Here is a 14,620-nt window from a genome sequence, read left to right as displayed (position 1 = left end):
GATCCAAGCGACTGTAGTTTACTATTTGAGGCTTATCTGTAGATTTGTGTTATTCGCCTGTACACCAAGAGGTTGGAAGACCAAAGAACCAGTACACACTTCACAGATCATGCACATCAGAAAATCCTGGCAATCGAAAATGGGTAAGTAGTTAAATTCAGCCCCTTGTGAAACAGACAATTATCTCTCCTCCAAACTTTGATTCCAACATTTAACCAACAGCTATAAACATGTGCTTTTCAACACCATTTTCCACCAGCATTAGACAGCAATCAATGCCCCCAAATTTTAAAATGGTTACCCAGATATGGCTGTTTTTGATGACAATAAAATTCATAGGATGGTATAGTTGCCCAGAAAATCTCTAAAGTCAAAACTACCAGCAAACACTAGTCATTACAACAGAGAAATGTACTTGGATGGAACCCTTTTTTATTTTCCATGGGACTGCAAAATGGTCCCTGAGAGATTGTTTTAGCAGAGGCTCAAAGAATGCTCAGTTGTTAACAAACACTTGAACATGAGATTGCAGACTTGGGTGTTGGAACAATGAAATAAATAATCTGATTATCTCTTATTTTCCAGATGAGTTTCAAATGAGTGGTCTGTTCAATTAAACAGTTGTAAAATAATTAGGCATCAAGTTCACAAGGATATCAAAATGGATACATTGGAGATTCATATTGAAAATGATTCCGGTCTCTTAGATGAGCTCAATCACATCAACACAGTTGGTAAGTTCTTTATTATTATTTTCAAATAGATCCCTGAAGTAAAGTAATGTTGCATCTGAATGGTCTCTCATGTCCTGCAGACTTTTCCTAGCCCCTCTCAGGCTGGGTGAGGTTAGGTTGTGGTTATGTACCAGGTTGGGTTGAGACAAGACTAGGTGAGACAGGATATTGTTTCTACAGTTTGGCATGGGAGTGGTAACTTAAAAACAAGGTTAGCTTACCAACTTTGCCTTTCTCAACCCGGTACATAACCACAACCTTAATGTAGTTCAATCTTGCAATTACTTATGGAGCCTGATTTCTTAGCTTAACTCCAAACACAAAAAGCCCACTCCGAGGCTTAGGTGTAGGGGCTGTACAGCCCTTAAGGATGGGTTAAGCTTCTACGAATCAACTTATGGAGCCACTTGTACTGAACTGATTGATTTCACATTCATTGGGGAATGGTGCTTTAAATGTGACGATTATTGCTACATGATTGTGAGCAGTATATCCATAAACTGTAAAAATATACGAGACCTTGTTTGGAGTGCAGAGGTTAAAGGGATTACAATATCACAGCAGGATAAGCAAAGTATAATAGAATAGAATTCTAAAACTTGGAAAAAAAAAAAAAAAAAAAAAAAAAAAAAAAAAAAACAATATTAAAAGGAAGAAAATTTGTAAAACACAAAGTAGCTTTGTGGAATATCCCTCAGGTTGCAATCAAATCATCTGATTGTTTTCAGTTATAAATTCAAGTGATGTCTCATCTGGCTTCATCAATAGCAATCTCTTGGATGCCTTCAATACTGATGATGATAAACCATCGCTGCAATCTTTTGATGTTTTCTGTGATTCCGACAACATTATTGAACAAGAGGGCTCTGTGTTTTCCTTGGAAGATATGTCACAGGGGAATCTCATCCTTGTGTCAGGTAATACGAGAAGACTATTTCCATAAAGAGGGGATTAAAAAAAAAAAAAGTTTTGATAGAGGTAACTTGTAATTGCCAAGGTTTTATTGAAGGAGGGTAAAAGAAAAATAAGAACAGGGCTGTTCCTAGTAAGAAATAGGAGTTGTAGTAGGGAATATTTGTAGGAACATTGGTAAAATATATTACATTAGGGAAATTAAATACAGCCTAAATTTGACAACACACCCATGTTTTTGGTCTTTGAATTATTTAATTAAACAATGACAAGGTGCCTAAGTTTGTTGTTTTTTACAAACACAAAGGAATTAGCTATTAAGCCATTTTGCTAGGGTACCTACCTACCTAAGTAATTTATGATTTTTTTATTTATTTTTTAATTTCAGACCAAGATGAGGAAATTGCAAACCCGATTAGAATTAACAAGACAGAGTCTCCACATCCTATGGAAGGTCAGGTTGTACAACTAGAAGATGGTGCATTGGGCGTGCTCACTTTTGATCCAGAAATTTCATGTAAGTAGGAACTATTCCTTACTTCTGTTAAGCATAAATGCTTGTTACAAATGTTGTTTCCCACTCAATACACTATGCTAAATTTTATGCCTTGACTTGGACTCAAACCACCAACCTCCAAATCCAAAGTCCACCGCACTAACCACTACTCTACTGAGGTACTGAACTATACCTTCTAAGTTGTATTTCCATCAATATAATCAGAAACAATACTTACTTAAGATGTTTTTACTTTTTCTATCAAATTATCCTGCTTTTCCTGGCTCCTCACAAAAATAAAATCTAAATTCTAATCTAAATCATGATTTATTTGTGGTGAAGCTGAGAGCTTCTTCCCAATTTTCGTGGATATCACAGCATTACTAAGAGCCTCCTTTACTATTTCTGACATATTTATATTTTAATTTTTTACTTTGGTAATGCTGCCACTGGTCGCTACTCGAAGAAAGTAGCTACTCAATTGCCCTCACAAGGCTGAGTGCACCCCAAACTCCAAGCATAGAGTCGAAAAAACCTCGGCCCCGCCTGGAATCGAACTCAGGTCTCCTAGTGCAAGCCTAGTGTGGTACCCACTCTTCCACTAAAAATAGCAAAATCACTAAAATAATAATCCAATGACTCTAAACCCCTTCAAAGAGTGGAAAAACACAATCTAGTTGTATTGCTTTGAGCAATTGTAATAGCTTGTAGCAATTGTAATAGCTTGTTTAACATATTTATCTTTAAGGTTCAGATCAATTCAATCTTATTAATGATAATTTTGACATATTTATCTTAAAGGTTCAGACCAATTAGTCAAGCTCCCGGATGGTTCTATTGGCTTTTGGCATTCTAGACAGATGTAAAAATAATAATGGTTAAAAGATTTTAGGTGGCAGTGGCAGCAGACTATTGTTCCTCTCCACACTCTCTCTCTCTCTCTCTCTCTCTCTCTCTCTCTCCTGGTGGTTACATGGAAACGTACCTACATACTGTTCATTAATTTCATTGTCCTATACAATGTCATGTTCAGAGATCATCATGCTCAAAGCATCAAGAAAGACTGTCCAAGTGTAAGGTGACATGAATATTTCCCCATTGTTCTGATTTGGGCATTAAAAAAAAAACTTTAAGCCAAGAAGGTCAGAAATGTAACAGTCAATTGTCTTGCATTTTTTTTTCAATCCCACCCCTTTATATGTAAACAGGGAGGGTACTAGCCTGAAATTCCCTTTGGTAAAGAAATTCACAGTTACTCCAACATCAATTGTTCACAATCTCAACTGGAAGAAGCTATCACCAAGATTGAAACTCCCAGTGAAAATCCAGAGTAAGTGGAAATACATATAAATAAGTACTTGGCAAGTATTAGTCATGATTAAAGAGAGAGAGAGAGAGAGAGTTTTAAGAAAGAACTACTTTTTTTTGGTGGCAATTTTTCTGGATTATTCAACCTCGTTCTGTGTGCGCTTCTTTCTGGATTTTCAACTGAAATGTTTCCGGATGTTCCACCTGAATATGCTTCATCTTGAATGCCTTGTTCTGCGGGCACCCTTAGAGTGAAATGGTAAGGCGGAAATCTTTTTTTTTAAACATATCGTTTTCTTTGTCCAGGTTTATCATAGTTGACCTCGACGATGTGGACAGGGAAGAGGACATGATATTTGAATTAGAGGACGAGGATCTCATGGAGGAGGAGGGAGGAAAACCAACAGGTAGCAGTGGAGGTGGAGGAGGTGGAACAGTGAAGAAATCCACGAGCAGCGAAAACAACGTGTGTCCGGAGTGCAAGAAGACCTTCTCCTCAGCACATCATATGAAGGTAAGTGGCGACTCCCTGGTCGAGTGGTTATCACACTAGGGTTGCACGCAGGAGGTCCGGGTTCGATTCCCGGCGGGGAGTGGAGGTGGAGGAGGTGGAACAGTGAAGAAATCCACGAGCAGCGAAAACAACGTGTGTCCGGAGTGCAAGAAGACCTTCTCCTCAGCCCATCATATGAAGGTAAGTGGCGACTCCCTGGTCGAGTGGGTATCACACTAGGGTTGCACGCAGGAGGTCCGGGTTCGATTCCCGGCGGGGCCGAGGTTTTTTTCGGCTCTATGCTTGGAGTTCGGGGTGCACTCAGCCCCGTGAGGAGTTGTTCACATCAAAATTAAAATTACCTATAAACTGAGCAATCTTAATTTTTAGTAAGGTATGGTGTATTAAGTATTTACGTAATCCTACTCTACAAACTTCTATGTGCTCAGATCCTTAGCTTTATCTCTGATTTCAAGACCATCTTGATTTTTGAGGGTATCTATTTTCTTCAAGAGTACTTTCTGTTTTTCCTCTTCAGTCGCAAAGTGGAAATTGTAGAACCACACTGATATTCCAACAAGTCCTGTAACAAAAAGAATTGCACAATATTAGATGGGATTTCTTGAGCCCATTTCTGGATAGGCATGAATGAAAAAGACTGTGCCTCAAAGTAAGGCAAAAGTGGTTCTGAGGTACAACCTTTCTTATCCTGTCCAGGGTGACGTAAAGTTCACCCTGGACAGGGATTGAACTTGCAATTTAGCAAGGTGCACTCTAAGCGAACTAGACCTGGATCCAACCATTAAATCCACATCTGTGTTTGTATGTTTTCAAGTTTCAGGGCAACATTCATGTCAACTTACCATAGATTGAAAGCCCAATACATCCCACAATTAATGATCGGTGAGCTATGTCACCTATCTTGTTGAGTATGTACTTTCGTCTTGGATGCTTCAACATGATTAAGAGGTAATAAGTATGGATTCTTTTTTCTTTTGGAATAGAAATGCTACAATGTTAGGGAAAGTACACTATTTTAATTTTTTCACTGCACTGGAAGTAGTATCCAGGATTATCAGTTGATAAGAGATAACTTTATCTGCAGATTTATTTCTCCACAGAACTTCACAATCTGACTTTTTTGTGTTTTTGTTTTTAAGAAATTTCAAAAAGTTCGCGGTACAAAATTGATAATATACGACCGCCCTTTTCACACGATCCTCCATTTTTCGGAGCAAAAGATGGAAGAGAAGTTAGCCATCGCTTTGTTTGCTCAGCGAAAAAACGGCGGTGCCATCTCTGCCGTAAACGAAGGAATACGAAATCCAAACCAGAATTTTTTAAAAAATCAAATTTTTTGACGTTTTTAAGCTGTCACGGTACCTTTGTAAGTTCTAAAGTTTGCTTTCTATTCTGTGGACTCTTTCTGATTGAAGTTTGCAGGGATCATGCGGATTATCACCAAGTACCTGAGCCTGTTTGACATGGGATGATGAACTTTCTTCCTAAGGATGCCCTGGATTTGAGGTTAGTGGGCTATTGGTACAAAAAGTTCATTCTTGCATCAGGTCTTAGTAGGATTTTCATGGGATTGAGATTGAGCTATACCTAATATCTCATACACACTCAGGTTTTATCTGTGAAAGTCAGATAGGATTTTGGTACTTGTGTAGAAGTCATGTCCATGGAATATTGCTACCAAAGGAACTGGCACTAACAAGCAGTGACCAGTGTTATTATAGGGTTAGGTTAAACGCAAAAAGGAGTTTTCTCAATTAGAGCAGTGATTAGTGTTATTATAGGGTTAGGTTAGATACAAAAAGGAGCTTTTCTTTTCCACGGATATGACTTCTGCATAATTACCCCTATTTGTTATTTCTTTGTTAACAATGTACATGTTGAAAGTCAATATTTCAGTTTGAATTTGTTTTTAGGTTTCTCCAATCGGTTTGACTCCTGGATGTAAGTATGAACTTTTCCTTCAAGTATGACATCAATGTGTCCAGTCCATGGGTAATGTATTGATAGGAATAAGAATTTTCATCTACACCTTGTAGCAGAAAACCCTAGGTTCAAATCCTGGCCAAGACAGATTTTTTTTTTATAATGTCTCCAAATAATACCTAATCATGCACCTGGGTTTTATTTATGCCTCCTTTAAGAAAAGAATATATCAGTTCATTGACCAACATTAGAATCATCTGATCTACATATAGTTTCTTAAGATTTAACTAGGATAACAATGTATTAATAACCTTCTTTGCACATTAGTGAGTTACATGTTTTTCAGTATGAACTTTTCCTTCAAGTATGACATCAATGTGTCCAGTCCATGGGTAATGTATTGATAGGAATAAGAATTTTCATCTACACCTTCTTGTAGCAGAAAACCCTAGGTTCAAATCCTGGCCAAGACAGATTTTTATTTTTTATAATGTCTCCAAATAATACCTAATCATGCACCTGGGTTTTATTTATGCCTCCTTTAAGAAAAGAATATATTAGTTCATTGACCAACATTAGAATCATCTGATCTACATATGGTTTCTTAAGATTTAACTAGGATAACAATGTATTAATAACCTTCTTTGCACATTAGTGAGTTACATGTTTTTTTCTGTCACTCCTTGTTGTTTTTCTTCTGTTGTCTGTTTTTTGTTAACAGTGTCATCTGTTACAGCTCCTCTGAGAAACGGATTCAATTATTTTCTTGTTATAAACAAGAAAACTAATTGAAATCCCCATTGTCTTATTTTTTGTTTTGTTTTATTGAGAGAGAATATAGCTCATCAGCTTATTTTCTGTGTGTGTGTGTGCATTAAAACAAAACACAAAATAATACAACTATACAAGGAAGAGAAAATGTATTTCCAAACAAAGCAAATCACTCTGATATCATCACAATATATTGGGGAGACACTTCAAACAATGGTCACTCCTTGTCAAGATTTGACAACAACGTGTTTCTGCATTATGTTGAAGCGACGCTGTGAAGAAGACACCAACATCAAGAAGAGAACCAGCTGGTTGCTAGCCCCAGGATGACGTCACAAGAAATTTCCAAGGATGTATTTTCCTATTGTACAGACACAAGTGATGCAAAAATACTTTCGGCTGCATACCAATTGTTTTTGAAGCCAGTTGCCCGGTTGAATATTTCTGTGCAAATCCCTGAGCTTAAAATCACAGGGAAAAGCTTGTCCAACTATGAAGTAATAGAAAAGATCAAGTACTGGGCACAGCCGGAAGAGTTTTCCAGCCTGAAAGTAACCAAGTCTACACTAGAGTTTGTACGTCTGGATGGAGAGATTGAGAACCGGTCTAAGCTGCTACCTGTATTGGCCAGATTAGATGGGAGGACAATCAAGTTATCAGGTGAGAAATATTCCTCTCTCCTTGTCTCATCTTTTATCTTCTCTTCTCTCCCTCTTCTCCTGAATATCCAGTGAAACACATTCCTGAAAGGAACTACATCTTTGTACTTCACATTTCACATTATTATTTTTTTTTTATATATATACCTATATGTTTCAGGTGCCCATCTTATCATTATCACTGACATGTGATTTTTTTTTTTGAAGTAGGCAGACTTAGCCTCCTTTTTGTTCAGTTTCATCAGTTTCTTTTCCTTTCTCTTCTCCTCACACTCTCGCAATCGTTCGAGCTTGCTCTCCTTCTGTAAAAGTATTTTAATGTCCAGTGTATTTTAGTGTCCTGCACTAGTATTTTAATGAACTCTTCCCTCGTGGTCATTTCAGGATTTGCGGACGGACTACGGGTCCGCGCTACAGAGGCCAAACCGGACTTCCCTACCCGACACGATTGGGACTCGTATTTCCGAGATGCGAAGAATATGAACGAAATGAAACCAGGCGAGCGCCCGGATACAATCTATCTGTCAAATCTACCGGTCAAATGGTTTTCTACCAAGGCTAGACCCAACCAACCGAGTGAAGCGGTAAGACTTTTTTAAAACAAATATTGCTTTGATTTTTATTTTAGAATATACCTTTTTTATCCTGCTCTAATGAGACTAAAAAGTCCCTTTACCCCAGCAGTCTAAACAAGGTCTCGTGTATTTTATGGGTATAAGAACAGAATACAATACAAACATGTTGTTTACAAAAGAATTAAATTTTTTACAACACAATTATTACTTATTATTATTATTATTTTTTGTTTACAACACAATTTTTTTTCCAGATGTTGCGTCGTGTGTTTCAAAACTATGGCGACATTCGCGAGGTGGACATACCCATCAACGATCCGTACAGGGCGCAAATGAAGCCCTACATCTCGGGCATGACCCTATTCTCGCACGCCCAGAGTTTGATATTCGAGGCCTATGTGCAGTTCAAAGAGTACGTGCACTTTGTGAAGGCCATGGACGCTCTGCGGGGAATGAAACTGTTGCATGTGGATGGCGACAAGGCGTACTGTGCTAATGTTAAAGTAAGTGTAGAATATACTTTGTTTCAAGTAGTAAGAATGGTAAGTGCAAAATATACTTTGTTCTGTGGCGTGGTCACAACAACACAAAATTAATCTTACATAGAAACGCAGGTTCTCGTTTCCCCATAATTTCCATCTCAGATATAACACTTCCTAATTCTTGGCCAGCACCTGAGAGCTATGTCTAACTGATGAGTTCCAATAAGAACGAAACGCGTCTTAGGCTGCTCTCAGGTGTTGGGCTAAAGTTCCAAATAGTAAGAATAGTAAGTGCAGAATATACTTTGTTGTTTCGAGTACATATATCTTGATTGATCTCAAAATCTAACGAGTTAAAACGACTGCGTTTTTTTTGTTTTGTTTTATATATATATATCCTATGCATCAACTCCTTCACTTTCTTTCTTTATCACTCACCTCGTTCATTATATTCTAATTTTTCTCTCAGTGAATACATTTGATTTTCTCATCAAGGATTCCATCCATATTCTCCATCACCATATCTACGCTATTTGAAAGAAAAATTGACTTAATTTTACATATGTTTGAAAATTTTAAGAAAAAAGAAAAAGACGCCCCCCACGAGAATTGTTGATTTCAAATTGAATGATGGTTTTGCTGTGAACTGCAACCAGCCACAGACTGGCAGCCGCTTCATTTGAATATATTTCAAATTGCTCACTGCAGCATTTTAGGATTTTCCAAAATCCTATTTCAACTTCAATTATTTCAACCCCAAAAGCGGTTCAAAATAGGGTATTTACTAACCATTTTATTCTTTTGTATCTAAATTTTGCACCTTTTTTTCATTGTTGTATACGGAATTCCAATTATTTCAACTACTCGAGACCTTGTTTAGACTGCTGGGGTAAAGGGACTTTTTAGTCTCATTCGAGCAGGATAAACAAGGTATATTCTATTCTATTCTTTTTTTCTTTGTAAAATGTATACGGAATTCCAATTATTTCAACTACCCTCGGTCCCAATTAGTTGAAATAATCGAGGTTCTACTGTACTGTAAGAAAGTAAGCATCCAATAAACGATATCCCATCATATTAATCCCCGTTTGGTTGCAGGTTCTACATCAGAAGCGCCGGCCGAAGACGCCAGCTCTAACACGGGAGGCGGGGGCCGGGGCGGCGGGTTCTACCCAAGGAGGCCCCGGGGCGGTCGAGGCGGCTGGATGCCGCGTGGTTTCGGTATGATGGGCGGCCCGATGCGAGGGGGCCCGGGGGGTCCGCCCTTCTTTCCACCGTTCCCTCATCCGTACTTCCCGTTTGATTTGAACGAGTACTACAAATACTTTTCGCGGTTCAAGGATGAGCATGATGATCGGAGTAGAAGCAGGAGTCGGAGTAGGTCATTAGTGTTATTATAGGGTTAGGTTAGATACAAAAAGGAGCTTTTCTTTTCCACGGACGTGACTTCTGCATAATTACCCCTATTGTCGGTGCGCGCACGAGTTTTGTTCCAAGTCATTCAAAACCTCGGGAGACCTGCAGAAGCATGTGCGGACGCATACTGGTAAGTACACAGCGGAGGTACCGGGATCGATTCTCGACTGTTTGTCCGGAAGATTTCGTTTATTTTAATGATTCCGACAACATTATTGAACAAGAGGGCTCTGTGTTTTCCTTGGAAGATATGTCACAGGGGAATCTCATCCTTGTGTCAGGTAATCCGAGTAGACTATTTCCATATTTGATAATATTAGAAGAGGGGATTAAAAAAAAGTTTTGATAGAGGGAACTGTTGTAATTGCCAAGGTCTTATCAAAGGAGGGTAAAAGAAAAATAAGAACAGGGCTGTTCCTAGTAAGAAACAGCAGGAGTTGTAGTAGGGAATATTTGTAGGAACATTGGTAAAATATATTACATTAGGTAAATTAAATACAGCCTAAATTTGACAACATACCCATGTTTTTGGTCTTTGAATTATTTAATTAAACAATGACAAGGTGCCTAAGTTTGTTGTTTTTTACAAACGCAAAGGAATTAGCTATTAAGCCATTTTGCTAGGGTACCTACCTAAGTAATTTATGATTTTTTTCTTTTGAAATTTCAGACCAAGATGAGGAAATTGCAAACCCAATTAGAATTAACAAGACAGAGTCTCCACATCCTATGGAGGGTCAGGTTGTACAACTAGAAGATGGTGCATTGGGTGTGCTCACTTTTGATCCAGAAATTTCATGTAAGTAGGAACTATTCCTTAATTCTGTTAAGCATAAATGCTTGTTATAAATTTAATGTTGTTTCCCACTCAATACACTATGCTAAATTTTATGCCTTGACTTGGACTCAAACCACCAACCTCCAGATCCAAAGTCCACCACACTAACCACTACTCTACTGAGGTACTGAACTATACCTTCTAAATTGTATTTCCATCAATATAATCAGAAACAATACTTACTTAAGATGTTTTTACTTTTTCTATCAAATTATCCTGCTTTTCCTGGCTCCTCACTAAAATAAAATCTAAATTCTAATCTAAATCATGATTTATTTGTGGTGAAGCTGAGAGCTTCTTCACAATTTTCGTGGATATCACAGCATTACTAAGAGCCTCCTTTACTCCATCCAATCATCATCAATCTTATTAATGATAATTTTAACATATTTATCTTTAAGGTTCAGATCAATTCAATCTTATTGATGATAATTTTGACATATTTATCTTAAAGGTTCAGACCAATTAGTCAAGCTCCCGGATGGTTCTATTGGCTACATCATCACATCTCAACTGGAAGAAGCTATCACCAAGATTGAAACTCCCAGTGAAAATCCAGAGTAAGTGGAAATACATATAAATAAGTACTTGGCAAGTATTAGTCATGATTAAAGAGAGAGAGAGAGAGAGAGTTTTAAGAAAGAACTACTTTTTTTTGGTGGCAATTTTTCTGGATTATTCAACCTCGTTCTGTGTGCGCTTCTTTCTGGATTTTCAACTGAAATGTTTCCGGATGTTCCACCTGAATATGCTTCATCTTGAATGCCTTGTTCTGCGGGCACCCTTAGAGTGAAATGGTAAGGCGGAAATCTTTTTTTTTAAACATATCGTTTTCTTTGTCCAGGTTTATCATAGTTGACCTCGACGATGTGGACAGGGAAGAGGACATGATATTTGAATTAGAGGACGAGGATCTCATGGAGGAGGAGGGAGGAAAACAAACAGGTAGCAGTGGAGGTGGAGGAGGTGGAACAGTGAAGAAATCCACGAGCAGCGAAAACAACGTGTGTCCGGAGTGCAAGAAGACCTTCTCCTCAGCACATCATATGAAGGTAAGTGGCGACTCCCTGGTCGAGTGGTTATCACACTAGGGTTGCACGCAGGAGGTCCGGGTTCGATTCCCGGCGGGGACGAGGTTTTTTTCGGCTCTATGCTTGGAGTTCGGGGTGCACTCAGCCCCGTGAGGAGAATTGAGTAGCTACTTAAATCGAGTAGCGACCAGTGGCGGCACTACCAGTGTAAAAAGATTATTGAAATATGGAAATTAATTTGCAAGAGGAGGCACTTAGTAATGTTGTGATATCCACAAAAGGTGTGAAAAAGCTCTGCTTTACCACAAAGAATTTGAGATTTGATTGAAATTGATTTGATTTGATAATGTAAGTAACTATTTTCCCAGGTTCACCTCCGGATTCACTCGGGGATACGTCCGTACAAATGCCCGGTCGAGTATTGCGAGAAAGCATTCTCCACTCAGTACTCGCGCAAGGCGCACATACGTACGCACACGGGTGAAAAACCGTATCGGTGCGCGCACGAGTTTTGTTCCAAGTCATTCAAAACCTCGGGAGACCTGCAGAAGCATGTGCGGACGCATACTGGTAAGTACACACCGGGTCCCGGGATCGATTCCCGACTGATTGTCCGGGAAGATTTCGTTTATTATAAAGCGGCACTACCAGTGTAAAAAGATTATTGAAATATGGAAATTAATTTGCAAGAGGAGGCACTTAGTAATGTTGTGATATCCACAAAAGGTGTGAAAAAGCTCTGCTTTACCACAAAGAATTTGAGATTTGATTGAAATTGATTTGATTTGATAATGTAAGTAACTATTTTCCCAGGTTCACCTCCGGATTCACTCGGGGATACGTCCGTACAAATGCCCGGTCGAGTATTGCGAGAAAGCATTCTCCACTCAGTACTCGCGCAAGGCGCACATACGCACGCACACGGGTGAAAAACCGTATCGGTGCGCGCACGAGTTTTGTTCCAAGTCATTCAAAACCTCGGGAGACCTGCAGAAGCATGTGCGGACGCATACTGGTAAGTACACAGCGGAGGTACCGGGATCGATTCTCGACTGTTTGTCCGGAAGATTTCGTTTATTTTAAAGTGATCATTTATTTTATATTCTTTTCACATAATTTTTGCTAGTTTCTCGTGACCAAACTCCGAAGAAAATACTCGGTCAGCAAAATCCTTCGAAAAGCGCGAGTTCAAACACAACTATCTCGGCAAGTACACGACGGATTTTAAAATCGAAAACAGATTCGTGCATGTGATTTTTGACCGCTTCGTTTTATTTATGTTACCTTTGTTTAATCCTGCTCGAATGAGACTAAAAAGTCCCTTTACCCCAGCAGTCTGAACAAGGTCTCGTGTATTTTATGGGTTTAACATGGTACAATGTACAATACATAAAGTGTATTATTTTTTACATGAGAATCCTCAATTATTTATTCAGACAGGACATTGTAAGAAGAAAGTGGAAAAAACAAAGAAATTGGTTTTTTTTTTCTATATTTTCTCTAATTCCATTTTTTTCCTCCCTCATCCTTTTCTTTGTATCCATCTTGTTAAAAATAAAGCAAATTATTTTATAGAAATAAAAAAGTTCAAAACAATCACGACGATTCAACATAAACAAGAAAACTTATTGAAATCCCCATTGTCTTATTTTTTGTTTTGTTTTATTGAGAGAGAATATAGCTCATCAGCTTATTTTCTATGTGTGTGCATTAAAACAAAACACAAAATAATACAACTATACAAGGAAGAGAAAATGTATTTCCAAACAAAGCAAATCACTCTGATATCATCGCAATATATTGGGGAGACACTTCAAACAATGGTCACTCCTTGTCATACTTGTGTTCGTTTTTTTTTTTTTTTTTTCTCTCCTCTCTTATGGAAGAGGTTTGATAGAGGGAACTGTAACAACGGTGGTCTTATCGTCCCGAAATTGAAGAGAAAAGGAGGGAAGGATAGGAGAAACCCAGCCCGTCCGAGAACGAACCTTATATGTTTAGGATAAATTTTGTTTAGAAAGCGAACACGCGATCTAGCCCTTCCAAGACAAATGCGCTACCCCTAAAGCTAACAAAGCTGGCCAAATAAAATGAAATCGAAGTTTTTTTTTTTTCTTTAAGAGGTTTGACAGAGGAAACTGTAACTGCTATGGTCTTATCGTCCCGAAATCGAAGAGAGAAGGAAGGCAGGATAGGAGAAAGTCAGCCGTTCCGAGAACGAACATTATCCCAGCAGGATAAAATCCGCCCCGGGCGGGAATCGAACCCGCGGCCTTGCGCTTACAAGGCAGAGGCACTGCCATCTAAGCTAACTAGGCTGGCTTAAATAAAATGAAATCGATTTTTTTTTTTTTTTTTTTTTTTTTTTTCCTCTCTTATGGAAGAGGTTTGATAGAACTGTAACAACGGTGGTCTTATCGTCCCGAAATTGAAGAGAAAAGGAGGGTAGGATAGGAGAAACCCAGCCCGTCCGAGAACCAACCTTATATGTTTAGGATAAATTTTGTTTAGAAAGCGAACACGCGATCTAGCCGTTACAAGACAGACGCGCTACCCTTAAAGCTAACAAGGCTGGCTAAATAAAATAAATCTGATGAAATCGAAGTTTTATTCAGTTAGACTGTTCTGTTACGGGGACTTTTCGATCCCATCTTACCAGTACAGATGTGGTATATTCTTTTCTAAACGTTTTTCCCCTTTCTATTCCCTCAGGTGGTAATATTCTAAATGTTTTCCGCTTTCCCTCAGGTGGTAAACAAAAGGCTTTGGATTCAGACAGTTCGGACCTCGATTCGGACAGTTCCGTGGATTCTACGAAAGCCAAGACGAAGACGGCCGAAGTGAAGGCCGATTCCAATTCGGCGGAGTTCCCTCCTGGCTCGGCGGAACACACGGATTATCCTCCTGGACATTGGCGAGGTATGGCCTTGACGTTCTCTACCACCTAACCCTTAGAGGTCT

At 38.7% G+C, this 14,620-nt stretch overlaps 3 protein-coding genes across 4 annotated transcripts in view; all 3 read left to right on the top strand.

The window, feature by feature from the left end:
* The window catches only part of LOC103506165 (lon protease homolog, mitochondrial-like), a 32,084-nt gene extending 31,467 nt beyond the window's left edge, over positions 1–617 (top strand). The window contains exon 25 of the mRNA XM_026821285.1: positions 586–617. Within this exon, the coding sequence (XP_026677086.1) occupies positions 586–617 (32 nt within the window). The remainder of the gene's footprint in view (positions 1–585) is intronic.
* Positions 7–14,607, top strand: LOC108252004 (zinc finger protein 76-like). Its single transcript, XM_017442741.1, has 10 exons — positions 7–143; positions 586–734; positions 1,463–1,581; positions 10,002–10,071; positions 10,461–10,589; positions 11,083–11,188; positions 11,473–11,680; positions 12,028–12,285; positions 12,473–12,674; positions 14,372–14,607. Exons 2-10 carry the CDS (start codon positions 662–664, stop codon positions 14,605–14,607), a joined length of 1,401 nt encoding a protein of 466 aa, XP_017298230.1. The 5' UTR covers positions 7–143; positions 586–661.
* LOC103506164 (A-kinase anchor protein 17A-like) lies at positions 5,220–8,514 on the top strand. 2 transcript variants are annotated; one of them, XM_026821290.1, is made up of 5 exons: positions 5,220–5,470; positions 5,878–5,905; positions 6,926–7,318; positions 7,702–7,901; positions 8,147–8,514. In XM_026821290.1, exons 3-5 carry the CDS (start codon positions 6,985–6,987, stop codon positions 8,486–8,488), a joined length of 876 nt encoding a protein of 291 aa, XP_026677091.1. In that variant the 5' UTR covers positions 5,220–5,470; positions 5,878–5,905; positions 6,926–6,984; the 3' UTR covers positions 8,489–8,514. The 2 variants fall into 2 exon arrangements, with proteins under 2 accessions (XP_026677091.1, XP_026677092.1); XM_026821291.1 differs by lacking the exon at positions 5,878–5,905.
* Positions 14,608–14,620: the final 13 nt, after the last annotated feature.

Source organism: Diaphorina citri, unplaced genomic scaffold (assembly GCF_000475195.1).
Source record: "Diaphorina citri unplaced genomic scaffold, Diaci psyllid genome assembly version 1.1 scaffold219, whole genome shotgun sequence".
NCBI lineage: Eukaryota > Metazoa > Arthropoda > Insecta > Hemiptera > Psyllidae > Diaphorina > Diaphorina citri.
This window is presented reverse-complemented; position numbering and strand designations above follow the sequence as displayed.

Bases quoted from the DNA above. Each gene is read 5' to 3' on its own strand.
- LOC108252004 (XM_017442741.1), top strand. From the start codon at position 662: ATGGATACATTGGAGATTCATATTGAAAATGATTCCGGTCTCTTAGAT. The intron at 1,582-10,001 runs ATTATTGAACAA...GATTCCGACAAC, and splicing joins TTTTCTGTGATTCCGACAAC to ATTATTGAACAAGAGGGCTC. The intron at 11,681-12,027 runs GTAAGTGGCGAC...CTATTTTCCCAG, and splicing joins CCTCAGCACATCATATGAAG to GTTCACCTCCGGATTCACTC.
- LOC103506164 (XM_026821291.1), top strand. From the start codon at position 6,985: ATGACGTCACAAGAAATTTCCAAGGATGTATTTTCCTATTGTACAGAC. The intron at 7,319-7,701 runs GTGAGAAATATT...TGGTCATTTCAG, and splicing joins GAGGACAATCAAGTTATCAG to GATTTGCGGACGGACTACGG. The intron at 7,902-8,146 runs GTAAGACTTTTT...TTTTTTTTCCAG, and splicing joins CCAACCAACCGAGTGAAGCG to ATGTTGCGTCGTGTGTTTCA.